Below are 18994 nucleotides of genomic sequence, written 5' to 3'. Positions count from 1 at the left end.
TGCACATCAACTCCTGAATGGCCTGCTTTTGCTTGTCCTCTTGAAGGCAAATCAAATCCTCTGTGTTGAGGACCTCATTATGGTCAGCAACAAGCTCGTCGATGCCATCTGCATCCACTTTGAGTCCCGTAGGTGCTGGCAGAGATTTTATGACAACAAGCCTGTCAAGCAAGGCAAAATAAAATGGCACACTCCGGGAAAGCAACAAACTTGCGCAATCGCTGCTAACAATCAACTCGGGCAAACTCTTGGACTTGTCACCAGTGAGGTGACAGCGACTCGTTGAAATGTCCCAGTATCTGTGATTAGGGGATCAACACGCACACCTTGTTCGTGTTTCTCAATGATCTCCTTTTTCTCCTCGACTGTAATTTTGTTTTGTGACTTCTTCGGCTGGCGGAGGTCGGGAGCGGCGGCCCTGCCCCTGCTGTCAACTCGCACATGACAATTTCGGTGTCATTAGTCACGTGAAAGCATCGACTAAATAACACCTTTGTGTCAATCTTTTTGCGAAGGATGGTAGCAATGGTGGACGTTACCGGGCTCTTTATTTGTAGAATGGTCGTAGAGAGTTACTTTCAGGGAAGTGACATACAGCGTGGGGGATGTGTGAGGCTGAGATTAACATGACAGCCGCGGTACGCACATGTGACACCACAAACCTCTTCTTGACTGTTATTTTGTTTTATGTGTTCTTCAGCTGAACACAAGCCTGTGGTGGCATCTTTTTCGGTCCCATAACGGCAAAAGTATCGTTGAAGACGATCGACGTGTGCACTCATAGAAAGGGGGTGTGGAAAGGTAGGCCGGCTGGGACGCTGTTCCCAGCCGTGGTGGGGGGTGTATATCGCGAAAATAGTGCGTATGCCAAGGTTTAATTTTCATAAATGGAACGTTCGTAAACCGAAAAGTTCGTAAGGCAAGGTGTTCGTAAAACGAGGCCCCACTGTACAATGCAATATTGGTTTATATAGTGCTTTAGGTGAAGCTTGGACTAACACTAACATGGAAAAAAGGGAAATTCTGCCCCCTTGTGGAAGGGAAAAACATTGCCAGAGGCCATTGCCAGCGCGTTATCGGGACCCAAACAAGAAAATACAAAACCCGAACAAATTTGGGAATGGTGCTCTGCGTCAGATTTTCAATTCCCGAATACATTCATGAATGACAGTGAATGATTTAACAATTAACAAAAAAGTGAAAGGACAGATTGCAGTGATCCTCTTTGCTACCTTCTTTTGGTCCCTCCACCGATGCTCCAACTTGGCATTGAGGCGGTTGGCAGCTGTTGTCCACTGTGGGGCGAGACGATGGATTCTGCGCTTCATAAAACTCAGGGACTCCTTTCCAGCGCCAATCTGGTCGAGGAGCATGGACAGATCGGTGCGGAAGGCAGCCTGAGAACAAAGTGGTTGGGTAGAGAATAAATGTGGACATTTCATTTTGCCAAATAGAACAAATTTCATGATTTGCAAGGTAGTGGTGGTGGACCCCAAAATAGCAGGCAGGAGGGTGGAACATGGTGTATTTGACAAATTGTATTAAATAAAGACAACAGGAACAAAATCTCAAACAACAAAGTCATCAGAACAAAAAGATCCAAAGTAGCAAACAACACCCTGCGTAAAACCAGTGTCTGAAACTCATGACAAAAAGTTAGCGGACACCCGGGCAGTCAAGTCTGAAAAGTTGCCTGCCCCATTCTTCACCATATTCAACATAATATGATGACTAATCGCAAAAAAACAATTGTTGCGAAGTATAAAGTATTTTTTTAAATTAAGGAAGTACCTACCACAAATGCTCCCTTGCTTAATTTATGGTAAACATCCCTTGCTGAAGATTTTACTCCAGTTGTCGTTTGTCGTCATGGTGCACAATGCAATGTTTGTGTTGCGTTGTCTGCTTACAGCCACATGAACTCCTCTTTCTAAGCTGCTTTTAAAACTCTCAAGTACACTTAACAGTCACGGTATAGTCCGAAGCATGAAACAGGCTTCTGATTGGCTGCCGTGCCGAGTATGCAAATTGCCAAACGAACGTCAATCAGAAGCCTGTTTCGTGCTTCGGATTATACCGTGACTGTAAAATGTACTAGAAAGTTTTGAAAGGCACTTCGAAAGAGGAGTCCACCTGGCTTGTAGCGGTTTGCTTGATTGAATAAAACAAATGTTTAATTTGAATTATGTATTATATTTTTTCTTGAAGAAGTTGTCGGCCACCCGGGCCAAGACGTTTTGAAAGTTGTACGCCTGACATAAAAGTTGTACGCCCCGGGCCTCCGGGCAGACGCTATTTCAAACACTGCTTAAACATAAGACGAAACAAACATGACGGTGAAACAAACACTGAATGGTGTGCCAGGAGTCCGTTTACACTGCCACTGATTAAAACGACCCACACCTGTGCAGCTGCATGCAAGGCGCTGAATTGCCACCTGTTGGTCACAAAATAAAACAAAAAGACCTACTCTAAAAAAATGTAATATTAGAAGCACTACAAAAGGGTTAAATTAAAAATAAGTCTGTATTGTAGACAATGAGAGTCAAAATGACAAGGGTGAAACAACACCACATGACCCCTGAGTCAGCAATGAGTAAAAATAGAGCGGATGATGGATGGATGAGGTGTGTGTAATTAGTAGACTTTGAAAAGGGTCAGATGAAAGTGAACTACGGTGGAGTAACGGGGTCACAGCGCTCAAAACTCTCCTGAGCATAAGCTATGTTTGCCTTCTTTCTTGTTTATAGTTTCATGATTGATGACATCTCGACTTTCATTTTCTGCTGCCTCGTTAGGAACTTGTTAGGACCATATCAAGGGTATTATGGAGGTAACATATGAACCAAACATGCGACTGGCAATATATTGAACATAAGGTTTAATTTACATAGTAGCCCGTACGCAGCAGATGCCATTTTTTCGTAACAAGATTGAGGTGAGCAGCTTGACACAAAAACGTCAAAAGAAGGGATTCATGTAAGAGCTAATATTGAACATGTTTTATTCATGTATAGCAGTGTTTGAAATAACGTCTGCCCGGAGGCCCGGGGTGTACAACTTTTACGTCGGGCTTTCAAAACGTCTCGGCCCGGGTGGCCGACAACTTCTTCAAGGAAAAAAAATAGATTATTTTCAAATCAAACGTTTGTTTTATTCAATAAAGCAAAAACAACAACCAAACCGCTACAAGCCACGTGGACTCCTCTTTCTCAGCTTTCAAAACTCTCAAGTACACTTTTCAGTCACAGTATAGTCCGAAGCACGAAACAGGCTTTTGATTGGCTGCCGTGCCGAGTATGCAAATTGCCAAACGAACGTTTGTCCATACACAGACGAATAAAAGCTAAGAATTGTTTTGGGAGAATGCCATCTCGATGTCGCGCCATAGTCTTCATCCCGCCCTTCAGTTGAAATAAATATGTTGTGTGTCCATGGTGTGGACACACTCATGATCAAGCAGCCATTGTCTGTCAATCATGTGTGTCCGGAATATTCTGCAAATAAACCCTTCAAAGGTACTGTTTATCGACTCCCGCCTGTATTTGGATAACCAAAATCCTCATCATCCGATATTAACGAACAAGCGGAGGAAAGAATGCCGCTCTCCTCCAACAAATGGTGACCCCCGACGTGAAAATGACCCTGACCAGACAGCGCGCCTGAATGCACCACTCGAGTCCCCTCCGCTTCCTTATATATCAATTCCTTGTGTCGTGTCTCATTGTGACCGACGCATTATCCTCGTGTAGCATTCCATTGTAAGCAGGTGTTTGTATTGTTCAATCACGATAAATAAACATTAAAACACAGACATCGATTACAATGATTATAATGGGAACTGTTTCGGTTTTTGAACAAATGGGGTTTCAAACAGGTTTCTGGAACGGATTATGGTAAAAAACCCAGGTTTGACTGTATTAACAAGCTTTTTTTTTTCTTACCCCCCGCCCCCTTTTTCCTGACAACGCTTGATACGCTAATTGGAGTTCAGTCAAACGGCTTTCACCGATTACCTACTCATGGCCTCAAAACAGTAAAGTCTTCCTTGCGTGAAATGAAATGCCTGTATGACGCATGAGCCAAGATACAATGACCAAGATAACGGACAGTCTTGTGCCTTTGATGGTTTTCTGATCACTACCGTGTTTAATTTAGTTGTGTCATTCCTCAAGGTTTTAGATTGTATTTTATGGGCTTGAACAGTCATCTACTTTTCTGGCCCACTGATTGTCAACTAGCGGATCAAGATTGGTTTTCGGTTGGATTTTGACAGCTATAGAAAAATTATAGGGTGTCAATCGTCCAATAACACTTTCAAACTTGTCTTACAATATTACCCGATAAATAGAAAGTTTCTTAGAATGGACCCTACTGGCGCATGTTGACACTTAACAACCAATAGAAATTGTCGAACGATGACTCAGTTGTTTTTTAGCTTAAGCTTTTTCATCGCAACTAAGCAAAACTAAAACAAAAATTGTGTGGCTTGCCGACTCACAGGCCTCTTGGTGCCCTTCGTCTGGTGGATATGCTGGGGGCTGGGTTGGCTGCTGTGGTTCCTCCAGGCCAGCGGGGGGCAGAACCACTCCACTTCACTGAGATAGACAAGGAAGGAGCAATCGGAGCCATCGACACCATAGAAGGCGTAGCAAGGGTCAGAGGTCCAGCGTGCTCGCATCCACTGAAGAGATACACACAACAGTAGTGGCACATACTGTACTAGAGAGGCATACTTTGAAAATTCATTTATTTTCGAGGGGATATGCCTCTATAATCGCTTTGATTTTTTCATTTGAATCCTGCGGATCTGTGACCAGAAACATTTTGTTTTTTTATTTTGTAGCTTATGAAAACCCTAAATTTACCCTCAAAGTATTTTAACTCATTCACTGCTATTCACAAATTTATTCGGGAATTGAAAATATAGAGCACAATCCCCAAATTTGTTCAGGTTTAGTTTTTTCATGCTTGGGTCCCGATAAAGCGCTGACCATGGCCTTTGGTAATGTTATTTCCTTTCCACAAGAGGGCCTTTCAAGCTCATATAACTCCAGACCCATATAATTTAGGAATTAACCTTTTTCTTCTGATGAAAGAAGAGTGTTTTAGGTTCCTAACGCTGCATTGAATGTTTATGTAGTCCTCAAACTCAATATGCCGTGGGTCTTGGAATTTGAGTGACAATGACAAAAACCCTGGCACTGGAGTGGAGACATTTTTGCACGTCTGGCAGTGAATGAGTTAATATGATAGAACAAAGAATTCCAAATGATTTGTAATGTAGTAATGAGGTAGCAGGAGCCTTCTGCGCTTGATTCACAGCTTTCTCAGCAACACATGCAGTCTATCTGAGATGAAAAGGTTTCTTCAGCCGTCATCTGTACTTCTTTCTTTTTTTTCAAAGAAGTACAGATGACGGCTGAAGAAATCTTTTCATCGATGGACCACTCCTGTACGACTGAGAGCTTACACAGACGTAAGTCTGTCTGAGACTCATTGGGCCATCAAACTATAAACAGTATCCCTCGAAACGGCTGCAGCTGCGAAACTGCTCTGTTTTTTTTGTCTGCTTCAAACGCATCAAAGCTTGCAAATCCCTCAAACGTTAATGTGAACAAACGGCTGAACAATATAACTGCAAACGTGTCAATTAAGTCTGTGGTTTTAGGAGTGAAAATTGATGTGTACGAAGTCCATAGGACAAGTGGATTACAGTGGCCACGAATGGCAATGGCAGAGACAATGCGACAATAATCGGTTCAACCTTTTAATTCCTTCATAGCCCTATTTAAAAAGTAAATAAATACAATTAAAGGGCAACCGACGTCACTTTTCTGTGATTTTAACTGACATCAGAAAAACGTTTTATAGCCTCTAAAATACCCAAAACACGCAGTATGATATTTTTATTCAAATGCAAAACACCAATAAAATGACTTAAAGTGTCCAAAATCTGCAAAAAAATGAGCAGCGAATTGGGCATTTTCAGAAAGTCCGGCCCCCAGTTCATGACGTCACGCCAAGACATCTTGCATTGCTTGTGAATCCAAACAATGGCTTCAGATTCGGAGAATATGCTTTCTTGTTACACATCCAGTTATGAATATGATTCAAATAGTTCTGAAGAGGAAAGCATACATGTTTGCCATCGATTAAAGAAGTCCTTCCGTGTCATTTTGAGGCATCTGGACTGCAATGTAACGTCCCACAAAATAGGCAGAAAAATGGCGAATCAGCCGGTTTCCACAGGCTGATAAATTCTTTCCATGGAGCTTGCACTCCCTCTGCTGGCGGCTTCTGGCGTAACAGTACAGCAAAATACATTCATTGCGTCTTTTTTACGGTCAGGAGGCGGTCCTTTTCTGACGTCACGTACGGACTCGTCACTAACTCAAAAACAAGACTTCCTGGATGTTCAGCGCGAGTCTTAAAACGTAAAATCTAGCTATATGCGATGGAATCTTATTACTAAAATACGCCCAGTAGAAGTCATTTGAAGCCATTTTACAAATTATGGACACAACTTGTCCGGAGACGTCGGTTGTCCTTTAAAGGAGGAACACAAGATTTCATGTACGAAAAGAAAAGAGTTTAACAGTCCAGAGTCATTTCGACAGTCAAAATCCAAATGGAACCCAAATCCACACTTACATCCACTTTTCCAGGACACTCTGGGTAGCGGGGATCTTTTGGTACCTCGCACTGACTTGATGTCCCGTCTCTCACAGCTGAAAAGAGAGACATTTGTCTTTGACGAACTGTCGCCACCCCACATAAAAAAACGCAAGATTCTCAAAGACAGATTGTTTTTTTTTAAATAAAAAAATGACAGGTAAAAGATATTGGTGGTTTGTCCTTTAATGATTTTTTGTGTGTATGTGTATTAGGTAGCTAGGTAGCGAGATGGATAGCGAGATAGATAGCGAGATAGATAGTAAGATTGATTGCGAGCTAGATAGATAGCGAGGTTGATTGTGAGCTAGATAGATAGATAGATTGATAGGGAACTAGATAGATAGAGATTGATAGCGAGCTTAATAGATAGCGGGACTGATAGCTAGCTCGATAGATAGCGGCATTGATAGCGAACTAGATAGATAGCGGGATTGATAGCAAACTAGATAGATAGCGGGATTGATAGCGAACTAGAGAGATAGCGGGATTGACAGGAGCGAGATAGATTGCAAGATTGATAGCGAGCTAGATACATGATGAGATAAATAGAGAGCTAGAAAGATAATGAGATAGATAGTGAGCTAGATAGAGGATGAGATAGATAGCAAGCTAGAAAGCCAGCGAGCTAGATAGGTAGCGAGCTGGATAGATAGTGAGCTCGATGGATAGATTGATAGAGGGATAGTGGCATAGCAAGATTGCGGGATGGAAGGATAGACGGATAGATGGATAGTGAGATAGCGAGATAGCTAGACTGGAATTGGCAAAGCGAAGTCCTTCCAGACTGAGTTTGTGCCACCCCACTTAGCACCCAAGCCTCTGAAAATAATGGACTTCATTAGTCCAACGCCTATGTTCCCAGTGTTAATATGTACAGATTGACTTTAATGATCCACATGGCGATTAATCATCGTGACATTACCACTCAGCTCATTTAACACAGGTTTTACAACATGGCTGCAGCCATGTGGCCCTAGGTTCGCGTGACGCATTTTCGGTGCCCCTCACCTCACTTTAGGATGGACAGTGGCAATAATCTGCACACAGTTCACCCCGACGGAATGTACAGTGTTCACTGGACCTTCCAGTTCAGCTGAAACCAGCGAGTGCATGCATTGATTCACTTGGTTAAATGACCCTATGCTGCCGATATGGGGCAAAAATTGTTTGTTGATGTACCAATGTTGCCTTTCTGTGTTTTCATCCCTCTCCAAACGACACTCCCATCCTCTCTCTTTCTCTCGTTCCCCTGTCTCTCTACTCTCCCTCTCTCAATGAAGCTAAGATGTTAATGTAAATAAGTCTTTCGCCCCTAGGCTTTTCTCCATTTACTGAAACACGCAAAACAAACATTCAACATGAGGCTTTTTACAGGTCAAACCTATTCGCCAACCAAAGCAGCACAAAAAGCTTGACTAGCAATGTACACTCGAGAGTTCAATGAATAAAGCAGATTTTTTTTAAATTCAATTTAGCTTTGATAACATTGTAAAGGTCTGCTAATTGGGCGTTGCTGAGTTATGCATCAATGGAGTCATGAAATAAAAAGAAAACAAAATTGAACCTAATCAACTCTAAACTCCAGTCATAACATGAAATTTCCACAGCCATGTTTATTAGATTGTTTTACTTTTAGAAGTTACATTACATTTTTAGAAAATAGATCTTTAAGATTTAGGTCTCACAAATATTGACAATAATTATGACTTTACAACCAAGATAAGTGATAAACTAAAACGCTTTTGGATGATGGGCCAATTCAGGTCACTGTGGTGAGTACAGAATATCTATTGTGCGTCACGGTCGCCTGATTGTACCGGATGATTGTACCTTTTCCTTGCATAATGCTGTTTTGCAGTATCTGCTCCACTCGGACTGCCATGTTGGAGACATTCTGAGCGATAGTCTGGATCATCTCCATGAGGCCAGCTGGTTGAAACCTGCAGGTGCACAGCAACACTTACAAAAACATCGGCTCAAAGTGTAATCGGCAAAACTGGCAAGCAAACACAAATCTGAATTCAAATCGTAGCCAAGTATTACATTATTTGCCCCACACATAGGATAATAGTAACGGGACCCAGTCCTGCCACTACGCACTAGCCAATATTTTTTATTTTGAGGATAAAAAGTATTGTGGTATCACTGCAATAAAATTACACTGCCAATTTGTTTGGTGGAAATATATGGGCATGCGAATTATCGTGTCGTCCAAGATGGCACCCGAGTAGGCAGCATTCCACCATGAGGCACATTGCACCATGAAGTCTCTAATCCACCGGTGAAAATGACCCTTTGAATCTCTCCTCTTTCATCTAGAACGGCTTCATGGAACAAAGAGGTTGCAGAAAGTGCTGAAGATTGAATGACTGTCTGTGTCTTTTGGATTGTCACATTATTTGTTATGTAAAAAAAATGCAAATTTCCCCATTGTAAGACTATTAAAGGTTTTCTGATTCTGAGAGTGGCTGGATTTACAGCATCTACTTTATTTGATTTTCTACTTCTTTCTTTCCTTTCCTCTTACTTTCATAACTTTGCTGCTGTGAAATGTAAATGTTTCCACTGCGAGACGAATAAAGGACAAACTGGTAAACGCATCCGAAAAATGTGGACTCTGACCAAAAAAATTAACAAAAAATATTTATTTACAGGAAGAACAAGAAGTATAAACAAATAGCGCAAGCACTAAACAACCCTTTCAAAAAGCAAGATAACTTTGATAACTAAAAAATACACAATGCAAAAGTTGATTTACACGAAACAATTGAACAATAAATACTGAAACATTGACTGAATAATAAAACTCAAATCAAAACAAGAGCGACAATCATTATAAATGAGCTATTGAAATTTTCCATTGAGCAAACAGCACGCAAGGTCAATAATCTGAAAGTGACTCGACAGCTTGGCAGTCCTGAAATTCACACCAAAACTTGAGTGGTAATGAGAAACAGGTGCATCACCGAGGAGGCATGCCCTCCACGCCAGCTTGTGCTGAAAACAATGACAAAAATGAAGTAGAACAGGATAAAGATTCTGCTAATTCTATACCTATATCCCTATATGCTGTGATATAGGGATATGTCTGTCTTTGTATATCTAGCGTATTTTCACGACCATAAGGCGCATATAAACGTCTCAGATTTTTTTCAAAATGTGCAGTGCGCCCTGTAGTGCAGTGTGACGAATGTGCGGACGTATTAGCGTATTAGCGTAGGAGCATTTTGACTGTCACCATCCGACACAGAGCAGTAACGCTAGCGGAGGAAATGAAAATTGAACATTTCCGAGGAGGTCCGTCTTGGTGCTGGCGTTTTATGAAACGGTGCCATTTTTCCATCCGGACCAGAACTACGGTTGCGCAGCAACAGCCGGCGGATTATTCAGAAAAGTTGGCGAACTTCCGGTCCTACTGCGAGAAGCACATCGCCGACAAGCGCATCCAGCCGAGCCACAAAGCCGAAAAGGGCTGGATTGACGAGGATATGATGAAGGAGTGTCTGAGGCAGGTGTATGTAAGGAGACCGGGAGGTTTTTTCCACACATCACCGTCACTTCTGATTTGTGAGTCTATGCGAGCGCATCTCACAGACAACGTGAAGCAGAAAGTGAAGCGGATGAACGCTACGCTTGCTGTGATTCCGGGTGGGTTGACCAAGGAACTCCAACCGCTGGACATCGGTGTGAACTGGCCGTTCAAAGTGAGGCAAGAGCGGCGTGGGAGCGATGGATGACCGAAGGAGACCACAGCTTCACGAAGAGTGGTAGGCAGCGCCGGGCGAGTTACGGCACAGTTTGCAAATTGATTGTGGATGCTTAGGCTAACGTGTCTGCTGGCACGGTGGTTCGAGCTTTCGGAAAAGCCGGCATTATTTCCGAGGAGCTGCATGGCACAGAAAGTAACTGACAGTGAGGAAAGCGAACCTGCCATGTTGGATTTAGCGCAACTGTTCGATTCTGTTACCGGTAATGTGCTTGTTTTTACCATGCCGACGCCTATTGAGCGATGATTACAAAATGTTCTTACTTTGTCATTAATAAATAAAGCACTACCAAACTCAGTTTTGCTCCCGATCTGTTTTTTAAATACGCCTGTATGTTGTGTAAGGCGGACGCCCGTATGGCAGTAGAGGATATGTACCGGTATATAAAACTTGCGTCCTTTCATCCGGTGCGCCCAATGTGTGTGTTAAATACAGAAATGGCACACATAAATGAGACAGCGCCTTTTCACACGGTGCGCTCTTTAGTCGTGAAAATACGGTATATATATATATATATATATATATATATATATATATATATATATACAGTAAAGTCTCGTTATATCGATATTCAAGGGAGTCCGAAAAAATATCGATATAACCGGGACTATCGATATATCCGACCCTGTTTGCATGTCATTTTCTCCGTGCGTGCATAAAAATAGTATCGATATAACCGGGACTATCGATATATCCGATATCGATATAACGAGACTTTACTGTATATAAAATCCTCGTCTCACCCCTCATGGGTGGTGTCTGTCCCCCATGGTGGTGGTGACTGTCACCTTTACCTTCCAGGCTCTCTCCAGCTCCACTCTGAGCCCTTGGTATTTCTCCATTTTCTCATGTTCCTTCTTTCTGATGTTTCCATCACTCGGGACCGCTACATCCACGACAACGGCTTTCTTTTCCCCTTTATCTATGACCACGATATCTGGTTGGTTGGCCATTACCATCTTGTCAGTCTGTATCTGGAAGTCCCACAGGATCTTTGCTCTGTCATTCTCTACTACCTTGGGAGGTGTTTCCCATTTTGACCTTGGGATTTCCAGTCCATACTCCGCACAGATGTTTCGGTAGACTATGCCAGCCACCATGGCGCTCCATGTAGGCTTTCCCTGCCAGCATCTTACACACTGCAGTTATGTGTTGGATTGTCTCAGGTGCCTCTTTGCACAACCTACATCTTGGGTCTTGTCTGGTGTGGTATATCCCTGCCTCTATGGCTCTGGTGTTCAGGGCCTGCTCTTGAGCAGCCAGGATGAGTGCCTCTGTGCTGTCCTTTAGGCCAGCCCTCTCTAGCCACTGGTAGGACTTCTTGAGATCAGCCACTTCTGTTATGGTTCGGTGGTACATCCCATATAGGGACTTTTCCTCCCATGATTGTCCCTCTTCCAGCACCTCATCCTCTGTTCCCCATTGTCTGAGACATTCTCTGAGTACATCATCCGTTGGAGCCTTCTCTTTGATGTATTCATGGAGCTTGGATGTTTCATCCTGGACAGTGGCTCTCACACTCACTAGTCCCCGGCCTCATTCCTTACGGCTTGTGTACAGTCTCAGGGTGCTGGACTTGGGATGGAACCCTCCATGCATGGTGAGGAGTTTTCGGGTCTTAACAGCCGCGGTCTGAATCTCTTCCTTTGGCCACCTTATTATTACTGCAGGGTATCTGATCACTGGCAGGGCATAGCTGTTTATTGCCCGGGTCTTGTTCTTGCCATTGAGCTGGCTTCTGAGGACTTGCCTCACCCGCTGGAGGTATTTGGTCATAGCCGCTTTCCTTGTTGCTAGTTCGAGGTTGCCATTGGCCTGTGGTATACCGAGGTACTTGTAGCTGTTTTCAATGTCTGCTATTGTTCCTTCAGTGAGACCCCTTCAGTGTGGACTATGTTGCCCCTCTTAGTCACCATACGACTACATTTCTCCAGCCCGAATGACATCCCGATATCACTGCTGTAGATCCTGGTTGTGTGGATCAGGGAGTCTATGTCCCTTTCGCTCTTAGCATACAGCTTTATGTCATCCATGTAGAGGAGGTGACTGATCGTAGCTCCATTTCTGAGGCGGTATCCATAGCCTGTCTTGGCGATTATCTGGCTGAGGGGGTTCAGTCCTATGCAGAACAGCAGTGGGGAGAGTGCATCACCTTGGTATATGCCACATTTGATGGACACTTGCGTTAGTGGCTTGCCATTGGCTTCAAGTGTGGTGTTCCACATCCTCATCGAGTTTGCAACGAAGGCTCTCAGGGTCCTGTTGACCTTATACAACTCCAAGCATTCAGTGATCCATGTGTGTGGCATCGAGTCATATGCTTCCTTGTAATCAATCCAGGCTGTGCACAGGTTGGTATGTCGGGACCTGCAGTCTTGTGCGACTGTTATGTCAACCAGCAGCTGATGTTTCGCACGTCTAGTATCTCTACCAATGCCTTTCTGTGCTTTGCTCATGTGTCCACTTATGTTAGCTGCAATGATGCCTGACATGAGTTTCCATGTTGTGGAGAGACAGGTTATTGGCCGATAGTTGGAAGGAACTGCACCCTTTGAGGAATCCTTCATTATCAGGATTGTTCGCCCTTCGGTTAGCCATCCTGGGTGAGTCCCATCCGTCAGCAACTGGTTCATTTGTGCTGCTAGGCGCTCGTGGAGTGCTGTGAGTTTCTTTAACCAGTAGGTGTGGACCATATCCGGGCCTCGTGCCGTCCAGTTTTTCATACCTGAGACTCTTTCTTGTATGTCTGCCGCTGTGATGGTAACTGGATTCTGTTCAGGGAGGTTGCTGTGCTCCTCTTTCAGAGTCACCAGCCATTGTGCACTGCTGTTATGTGCGACCTCCTTCTCCCATATGCCTTTCCAGTATCTTTCAGTTTCCAGCCTTGGAGGGTCTGCTCTGCTGTTAGAACCCTACACTTTCGCAGGTTGTGTTGCGAACAGCCTGTTTATTCTTCTGGCCTCATTCTCTTTCGTGTACCTCTTTAGGCGACTGGACAAGTCCTGGAGCCTTTGTTTGGCAGTTTCGAGTGCTTCAGGTATGGTTATCTGCATGTACGTCTTGGGTATTGGCCTTTTATTCGCACCTCTCTGGGTCTCCGTCAATTGACTCACATCTTTCAGAGCCGCCTTGATCTTACCCTCCAACCGTCTTTTCCATGGTGGGTAATGAATCTCGTGGCTCTCATGGTAGCTCTTGTAGCAAAGATGCTGAGGCGTATATTGGATATGCCTTTATTAGTCTCACAGTGGAGAAATTTACATAAAAAATTTATATCAGCTCATTGGTTTCCGTGATCGTTCCGGTCGGGATCGTTCTCAGTGCTGCATTCACAGTTTCCATGAGACTTTCAGGTGGTACTTCACATAGCTGTTGTAATCTGTGTCTTAGTTGCCCAGTATTCATTCTTGCCATGATCTTATCTCTCAGGTCAGTTGCTGCTTCACTCAGCATTTCATTCATTGGGGCTGGCTTCCCAATCTCGTCATTCATTGGGGCTTGCCTCCCAATCTCTGGTTGAACCTCTTCCTCTGATGTGGCAGCCTGGGGCCCTCGGAATTTGTGTTGTACCTCATCAATCTCAAGTTGTGATAGCAATTGCCGTTTGTAGATATTGGAACACTGAGCTACTAGTTGTTTCGTGGTCAACCGTGACTGTGGGTTTCGAAGTAACCATTCAGCCCCCATTCTCCGCATGTAACCCCTCTGACTAGGGTAGTAGCATTCCAACAGAGCCATGTTATCGCATCTCATCCATCTCCGCTTTGTTCCAGTAGCCCATTTTTCATCAAGGTGCTCTGGTTCCCCAGCACCCAACGCAGACCTTGTTTGGCCGGGCGACGTCTGAGCCGGCATGTCATTCCATTTATTGTCTCTCATCATTGTATGGGGTAGGCATTAGCGTGAAGCCTCGTCTCCCTTATGCCAAACCGGTGCCATATCAACTGAGCTATGGTTTCCTATGGGAAATTATTTTTGGGGATACACAGATATGGTCACTGCTTTTGGCGGTAGAAAGGTAAACAGTGAATTAGTACGGCAAAATTAATGAAATGAAAATAAAGGCCTAGAGAGAGAGAGAGAGAGAGAGAGAGAGAGAGAGAGAGAGAGAGAGAGAGAGAGAGAGAGAGAGAGAGAGAGAGAGAGAGAGAGAGAGAGAGAGAGAGAGAGAGGCCTCTCTGTGTCCCAGTGCTGACACTTCAAAACTCTGAGCGCAGCAGTAGAACAGGAAGTGACATTTGCAGGTACACTTATATGCTGCTTAATGTACTGGAGCCCAAAAAGCTCATTAGAAACTTTGTTTTCGGTATGGCAATAACAGCGCCCATTCCGCAATGTGGATGTTTCCCCTTATGGGTTTAATCCTGATTTCATGTCCACGCAGAGTGATTTAAATGCAGGAGAACAACTTCATTTTATTGGGACTTTTGTTGGCTCGTGCCACATCGCGTGCTTTTTTTGTTCCCTCGCTTTATCAGAATCAGAATCATCTTTATTGGCCAAGTATGGAGATCACACAAGGAATTTGTCTCCAGTAGAACAGGCTGCACTAATATCATCAAAAAAATTGCAAAGAGGCACCATGCAGTTATATTTGGGTTAACATTTAGAGTTAAGCTGTTTAAATGTCTGCTGGATTTGGTGCGCATGGATCGGTAGCGCTTGTCGGAGGGGAGTCGCTGGAAAAGGTGGTGGGCAGGGTGCGGAGGGTCCAGTAGGATTTTCTGTGCCCTTGTTTTGATTCTTGGAGTGTGCAAGACTGTCCGTTGAAGTCGGATTTTGGCCATTTTTGTGGCGCCCCCCCCGAACCAAACTGTGATGGAAAAACACAGGATTGATGTGATGAAAGCCGTGTAGAACTGTTGTAGCACATCTCAAGGCCCGTCCTCCCCCGACCTCCATTTTTAACATCTGAAACAGATGTACTAGTGTTAGCGAGGGATACAAATTGGTAGACACTTGGTTGGAGCGTGAAATAGAAAGGACCTGCGCTGCCATTTCCGCTGCCGGATGACAGGGTTCTTCATTCACAAGATAAGATGTGTTGAATCAGTTGTCTGTGCACCGATTGTATAGTTTTAGCATGTGCTTGGTTGAATCTCATGCAAAAAAATAAGCTCTCACAGCCTCATTATTGCTCATGCTCGTTTCTGCTGCAGTGCCCATTACCTCCTTTTTAATGACTTGATTTCAGCGGGCACTTGAACGCTGTCGTGTGTCTATGAGTTGTCTAATCAGCAGATGGCTTGAATCCTCATCAATTTCATGCTCCCCCCTAAATGCAGCGTGATCTCAAAATTATTCACAATGATACAATCGGGTTGTTGATGCACGCGTGGGCAGGATGATGTGCCAGCAGCAGACGCTTGAAAAGAGTCAAAATAAATGCAAGCTGTGGAAGTATGCCTGCCGGGAGATAATCTTTACGGCTGGAAAGAAAATAAAGATAGACGACAGGCTCAACCTCTTGTTATTCTTGTTAGTGCAATATTCATTAGAGTGGGCGTTTGACGACATTTCCTTGATCAAGCATGCAGAAAATTAATGGGCTGTTTTTTAATTATTATTATTATTCTTGTTTTTTATTGTTGTTATTACAGGAATCTTTAAATCTCTCATGTTCTCATCTCTCGTTTACATGGCAGGTTTGGACTGAGCAGGCAAACGATGCCTTGAGGAGTTGTGAGTCTGCGTGTAGCTCAACTTCCAAACGGTTGACGTCATGCTTTTATGTCTTCAGGCGGCAAACTCGTTGGAACGGAATCAACAACGCCTCAGAGGATCGCGGCCAAATAGCGCAACTCCATTTTGCCTCGACTGCTTCAGGACATAACTGATCAACAGCCCATTCCACAACAATTGGACAAAAATAACTAACTAAATAATAAATAATAAGAACAGTTATGAACTGCAACAGTGCTTCACATGTCTGCTTCATGGTTCATTCTCGCTTCCTCTCACGTTCCACACACAAGCAGATCAGGATAATTAATGACTCAAAATTGAATAATAATAATAATAATAAAAAAAAATAATAATAATAATAATAACAACAAATTGTATTTATAAGCACATTTCAAAACTCTCAAGGACACTAAGTGTGATTGATTGTCTGTCTGCGCCTGCGATCGGTTGGCGACCAAGCCAGGGAACATCCCGCAAATCGTGCAAAGTCAGCATTGATCGACTCCATTTCAACAGTGACTAAGTATTTTTAAATGAGCTCGTTTCCCGCCATTAACATTTATATTCGTCCACGGATAGGCAACCATTTATGGCCACCGATCTGGAATATTGATATTGATATAATATTGATTGTTTTTTTTGTAAAATTCAAGTTTGTAAATGACCGTCATGACTGGTGGATCCACATTTTTGCACAGTTACAGTATACACCTCAGTCTTCTGACATTTTTTATTATGCTTAGAATATCTTGTTTTTTATCTTTTCAGAATCAGAATCATCTTTATTGCCAAGTATGTAGAAAACACAAGGAATTTGTTTCCGGTCGAACACGCTGCACTAGTAAATACTAGGGAGCGTGTGACCGAGGCTGCCATTCGCGGCGCCATCTTGGATTTAAGTCAACCATTGCTACCATTCTACGCAACAGAGAAGCCATCAAAGGTGCGTCTGTTGCAAATGGTGTTTCCATGCAAAGCAACGGTCTCGGGCAATCGAAGAAGTTGAAAAACTTCTGTTAATTTGGATTAACGAAAAGCAGTTATCCTGCGACAGCGTGAGTAAAGCAATTATATGCGAGAAAGCACGGCTAATTAACGCAATATCGCCATGCGGCAACCTGGAAGTTCGGCGATTATTGAGGATTTTAAAGCCAGTAACGGATGGTTCGAGAACATCTGAGGGCGAGGAGGAGGAGATGGCTGCAGCATCAAGTGAGCTCATCAAGGCAATGTTGGCAAAGTGGAATGATGTGCAGGCTTTTATCGAACAGTTCCATCCAGAAAAGACTGTGGCTATGACAATCATCAACATGATGAACGATAATGTGATGCCTCAGCTGTGTAAGACATTACAAGTCAGAAAGCAACAGGAATCAATAAAGAGGTTTTTAATCAGCAAAATGATGAGGAGTCCCCAAAGAAGCAGAGGAGCCACACCAGAGGTTGAGTTACCAACAGTCCTTATGGAAGGTGATTCTCCTTCCATAAGCCATCAACGACCATCTCAAAGGTGAATAAAACTTTATTTTACAGTACAGTTTATTTCTTAAAATTACAGTCCTTTTGTAATGTGCCTCTCTTTCCAAACAGCAATTCCCTCTGACCTCCGACTGCCATTCCATCAAGCCATCAATGACCATCACAAAGGTAAATAAAACGACTTAATTTTACAGTAGTTTTTTTCTTTAATTACAGTCCTTATGGAATGTGACTCTCTTTCCAAACAGCAATTCCCTCTGACCTCCAACCTCCAACGCCATTCCATCAAGTCATCAATGACCACGACAAAGGTAAATAAAGTGACTTTATTATACAGTGCCGTGTATTTCTTTCAATACTTTCTTACAATACAATAGCACATTTATTATTGTCACGGTTTGCAAGGTGGTGATGGCGGGTGAGGATCCCAAAAAGAAGGCAGGAGGGAGTAGGAGGTTGTATCTGAGAAATTGTATTAAAATAAAGTCAGCAGGAACAAAATGTAAAACATCAAAATCATCTGAATGGAAAAAAATAGTATCAAAAGAAAACCAAGATTAAAAGTCTGCCAAGATTAAACAAACACATGCACTGCACACAGTGCATACAATTGCATCCAACAGCAGACAATGTGTTCAACAGCATTCAATGACATTTAACAATTACCCGACCCCGAATGGTCGTGCCAGGTGTCCTTTTGAGTGTGACTGATTGGAAACGACCGGTACCTGTGCATGTGCAGGCGGGGCCGACAGCGCCACCCGTTGGTCGCTAACCAGATCATGACAATCATACATAGAATAAGGTAAATTGTGTGTAGTTTTAAGGCTTACTTACTTGAAAATTATATTTTATGGAAACCTGGGCACGGATTATTGTCATTTCAATGGTTTCCTATGGGATTTTTTTTTTTGGGGGGGGATACACACTTTTCGCCTTACACACTGTCTGGGAACCAATTAAGTTCGTAAGCCAAGGTCTCACTGTATTTTAGACGCTATAAAACGTTTTTTTCTGATGTCAGTTAGGAAACAAAAAAATGGTGTTGGTTGTCCTTTAAAGGACAACCGACGTCTCCGGACAAGTTGTGTCTAGAATTTGTAAAATGGCTTCTACTGAGCATATTTTAAAAAGATTCTACCGCATATAGCTATATTTTACGTTTTAAGACTCGCGCTGAATATTCAGGAAGTCTTCTTTTTCAGTTGGTGACGAGTCCGTACATGGCGTCACCGAAGGAACGCCCCTGACCGAAAAAAAGGACACATTGTAGCAGTCCTTCCATCACGTGAATGCATTTTGCTGTGCTTGTTTGGTCTGAAAACGTCATGTTGCACCAAAAAGAGCCAAAAGAGGGCAACCAAGCTCCATTAAGGAATTTATCA

General features: G+C 43.2%; 1 protein-coding gene across 1 annotated transcript in view; it reads right to left on the bottom strand.

Moving 5' to 3' along the window:
• The window catches only part of LOC148892273 (alpha-1,6-mannosylglycoprotein 6-beta-N-acetylglucosaminyltransferase B-like), a 132927-nt gene that overhangs the window by 63983 nt on the left and 49950 nt on the right, over window positions 1–18994 (bottom strand). Inside the window, exons 4-7 of the mRNA XM_089006642.1 lie at window positions 8509–8618; window positions 6655–6731; window positions 4502–4684; window positions 1233–1397 (exon numbers count right to left, since the gene is read on the bottom strand). Of these exons, the coding sequence (XP_088862768.1) occupies window positions 1233–1397; window positions 4502–4684; window positions 6655–6731; window positions 8509–8618 (535 nt within the window). The remainder of the gene's footprint in view (window positions 1–1232; window positions 1398–4501; window positions 4685–6654; window positions 6732–8508; window positions 8619–18994) is intronic.

This window comes from Hippocampus bargibanti, linkage group LG10 (assembly GCF_051943395.1).
Source record: "Hippocampus bargibanti isolate YZ-2025 linkage group LG10, ASM5194339v1, whole genome shotgun sequence".
In the NCBI taxonomy this organism is placed as follows: domain Eukaryota; kingdom Metazoa; phylum Chordata; class Actinopteri; order Syngnathiformes; family Syngnathidae; genus Hippocampus; species Hippocampus bargibanti.
This window is presented reverse-complemented; position numbering and strand designations above follow the sequence as displayed.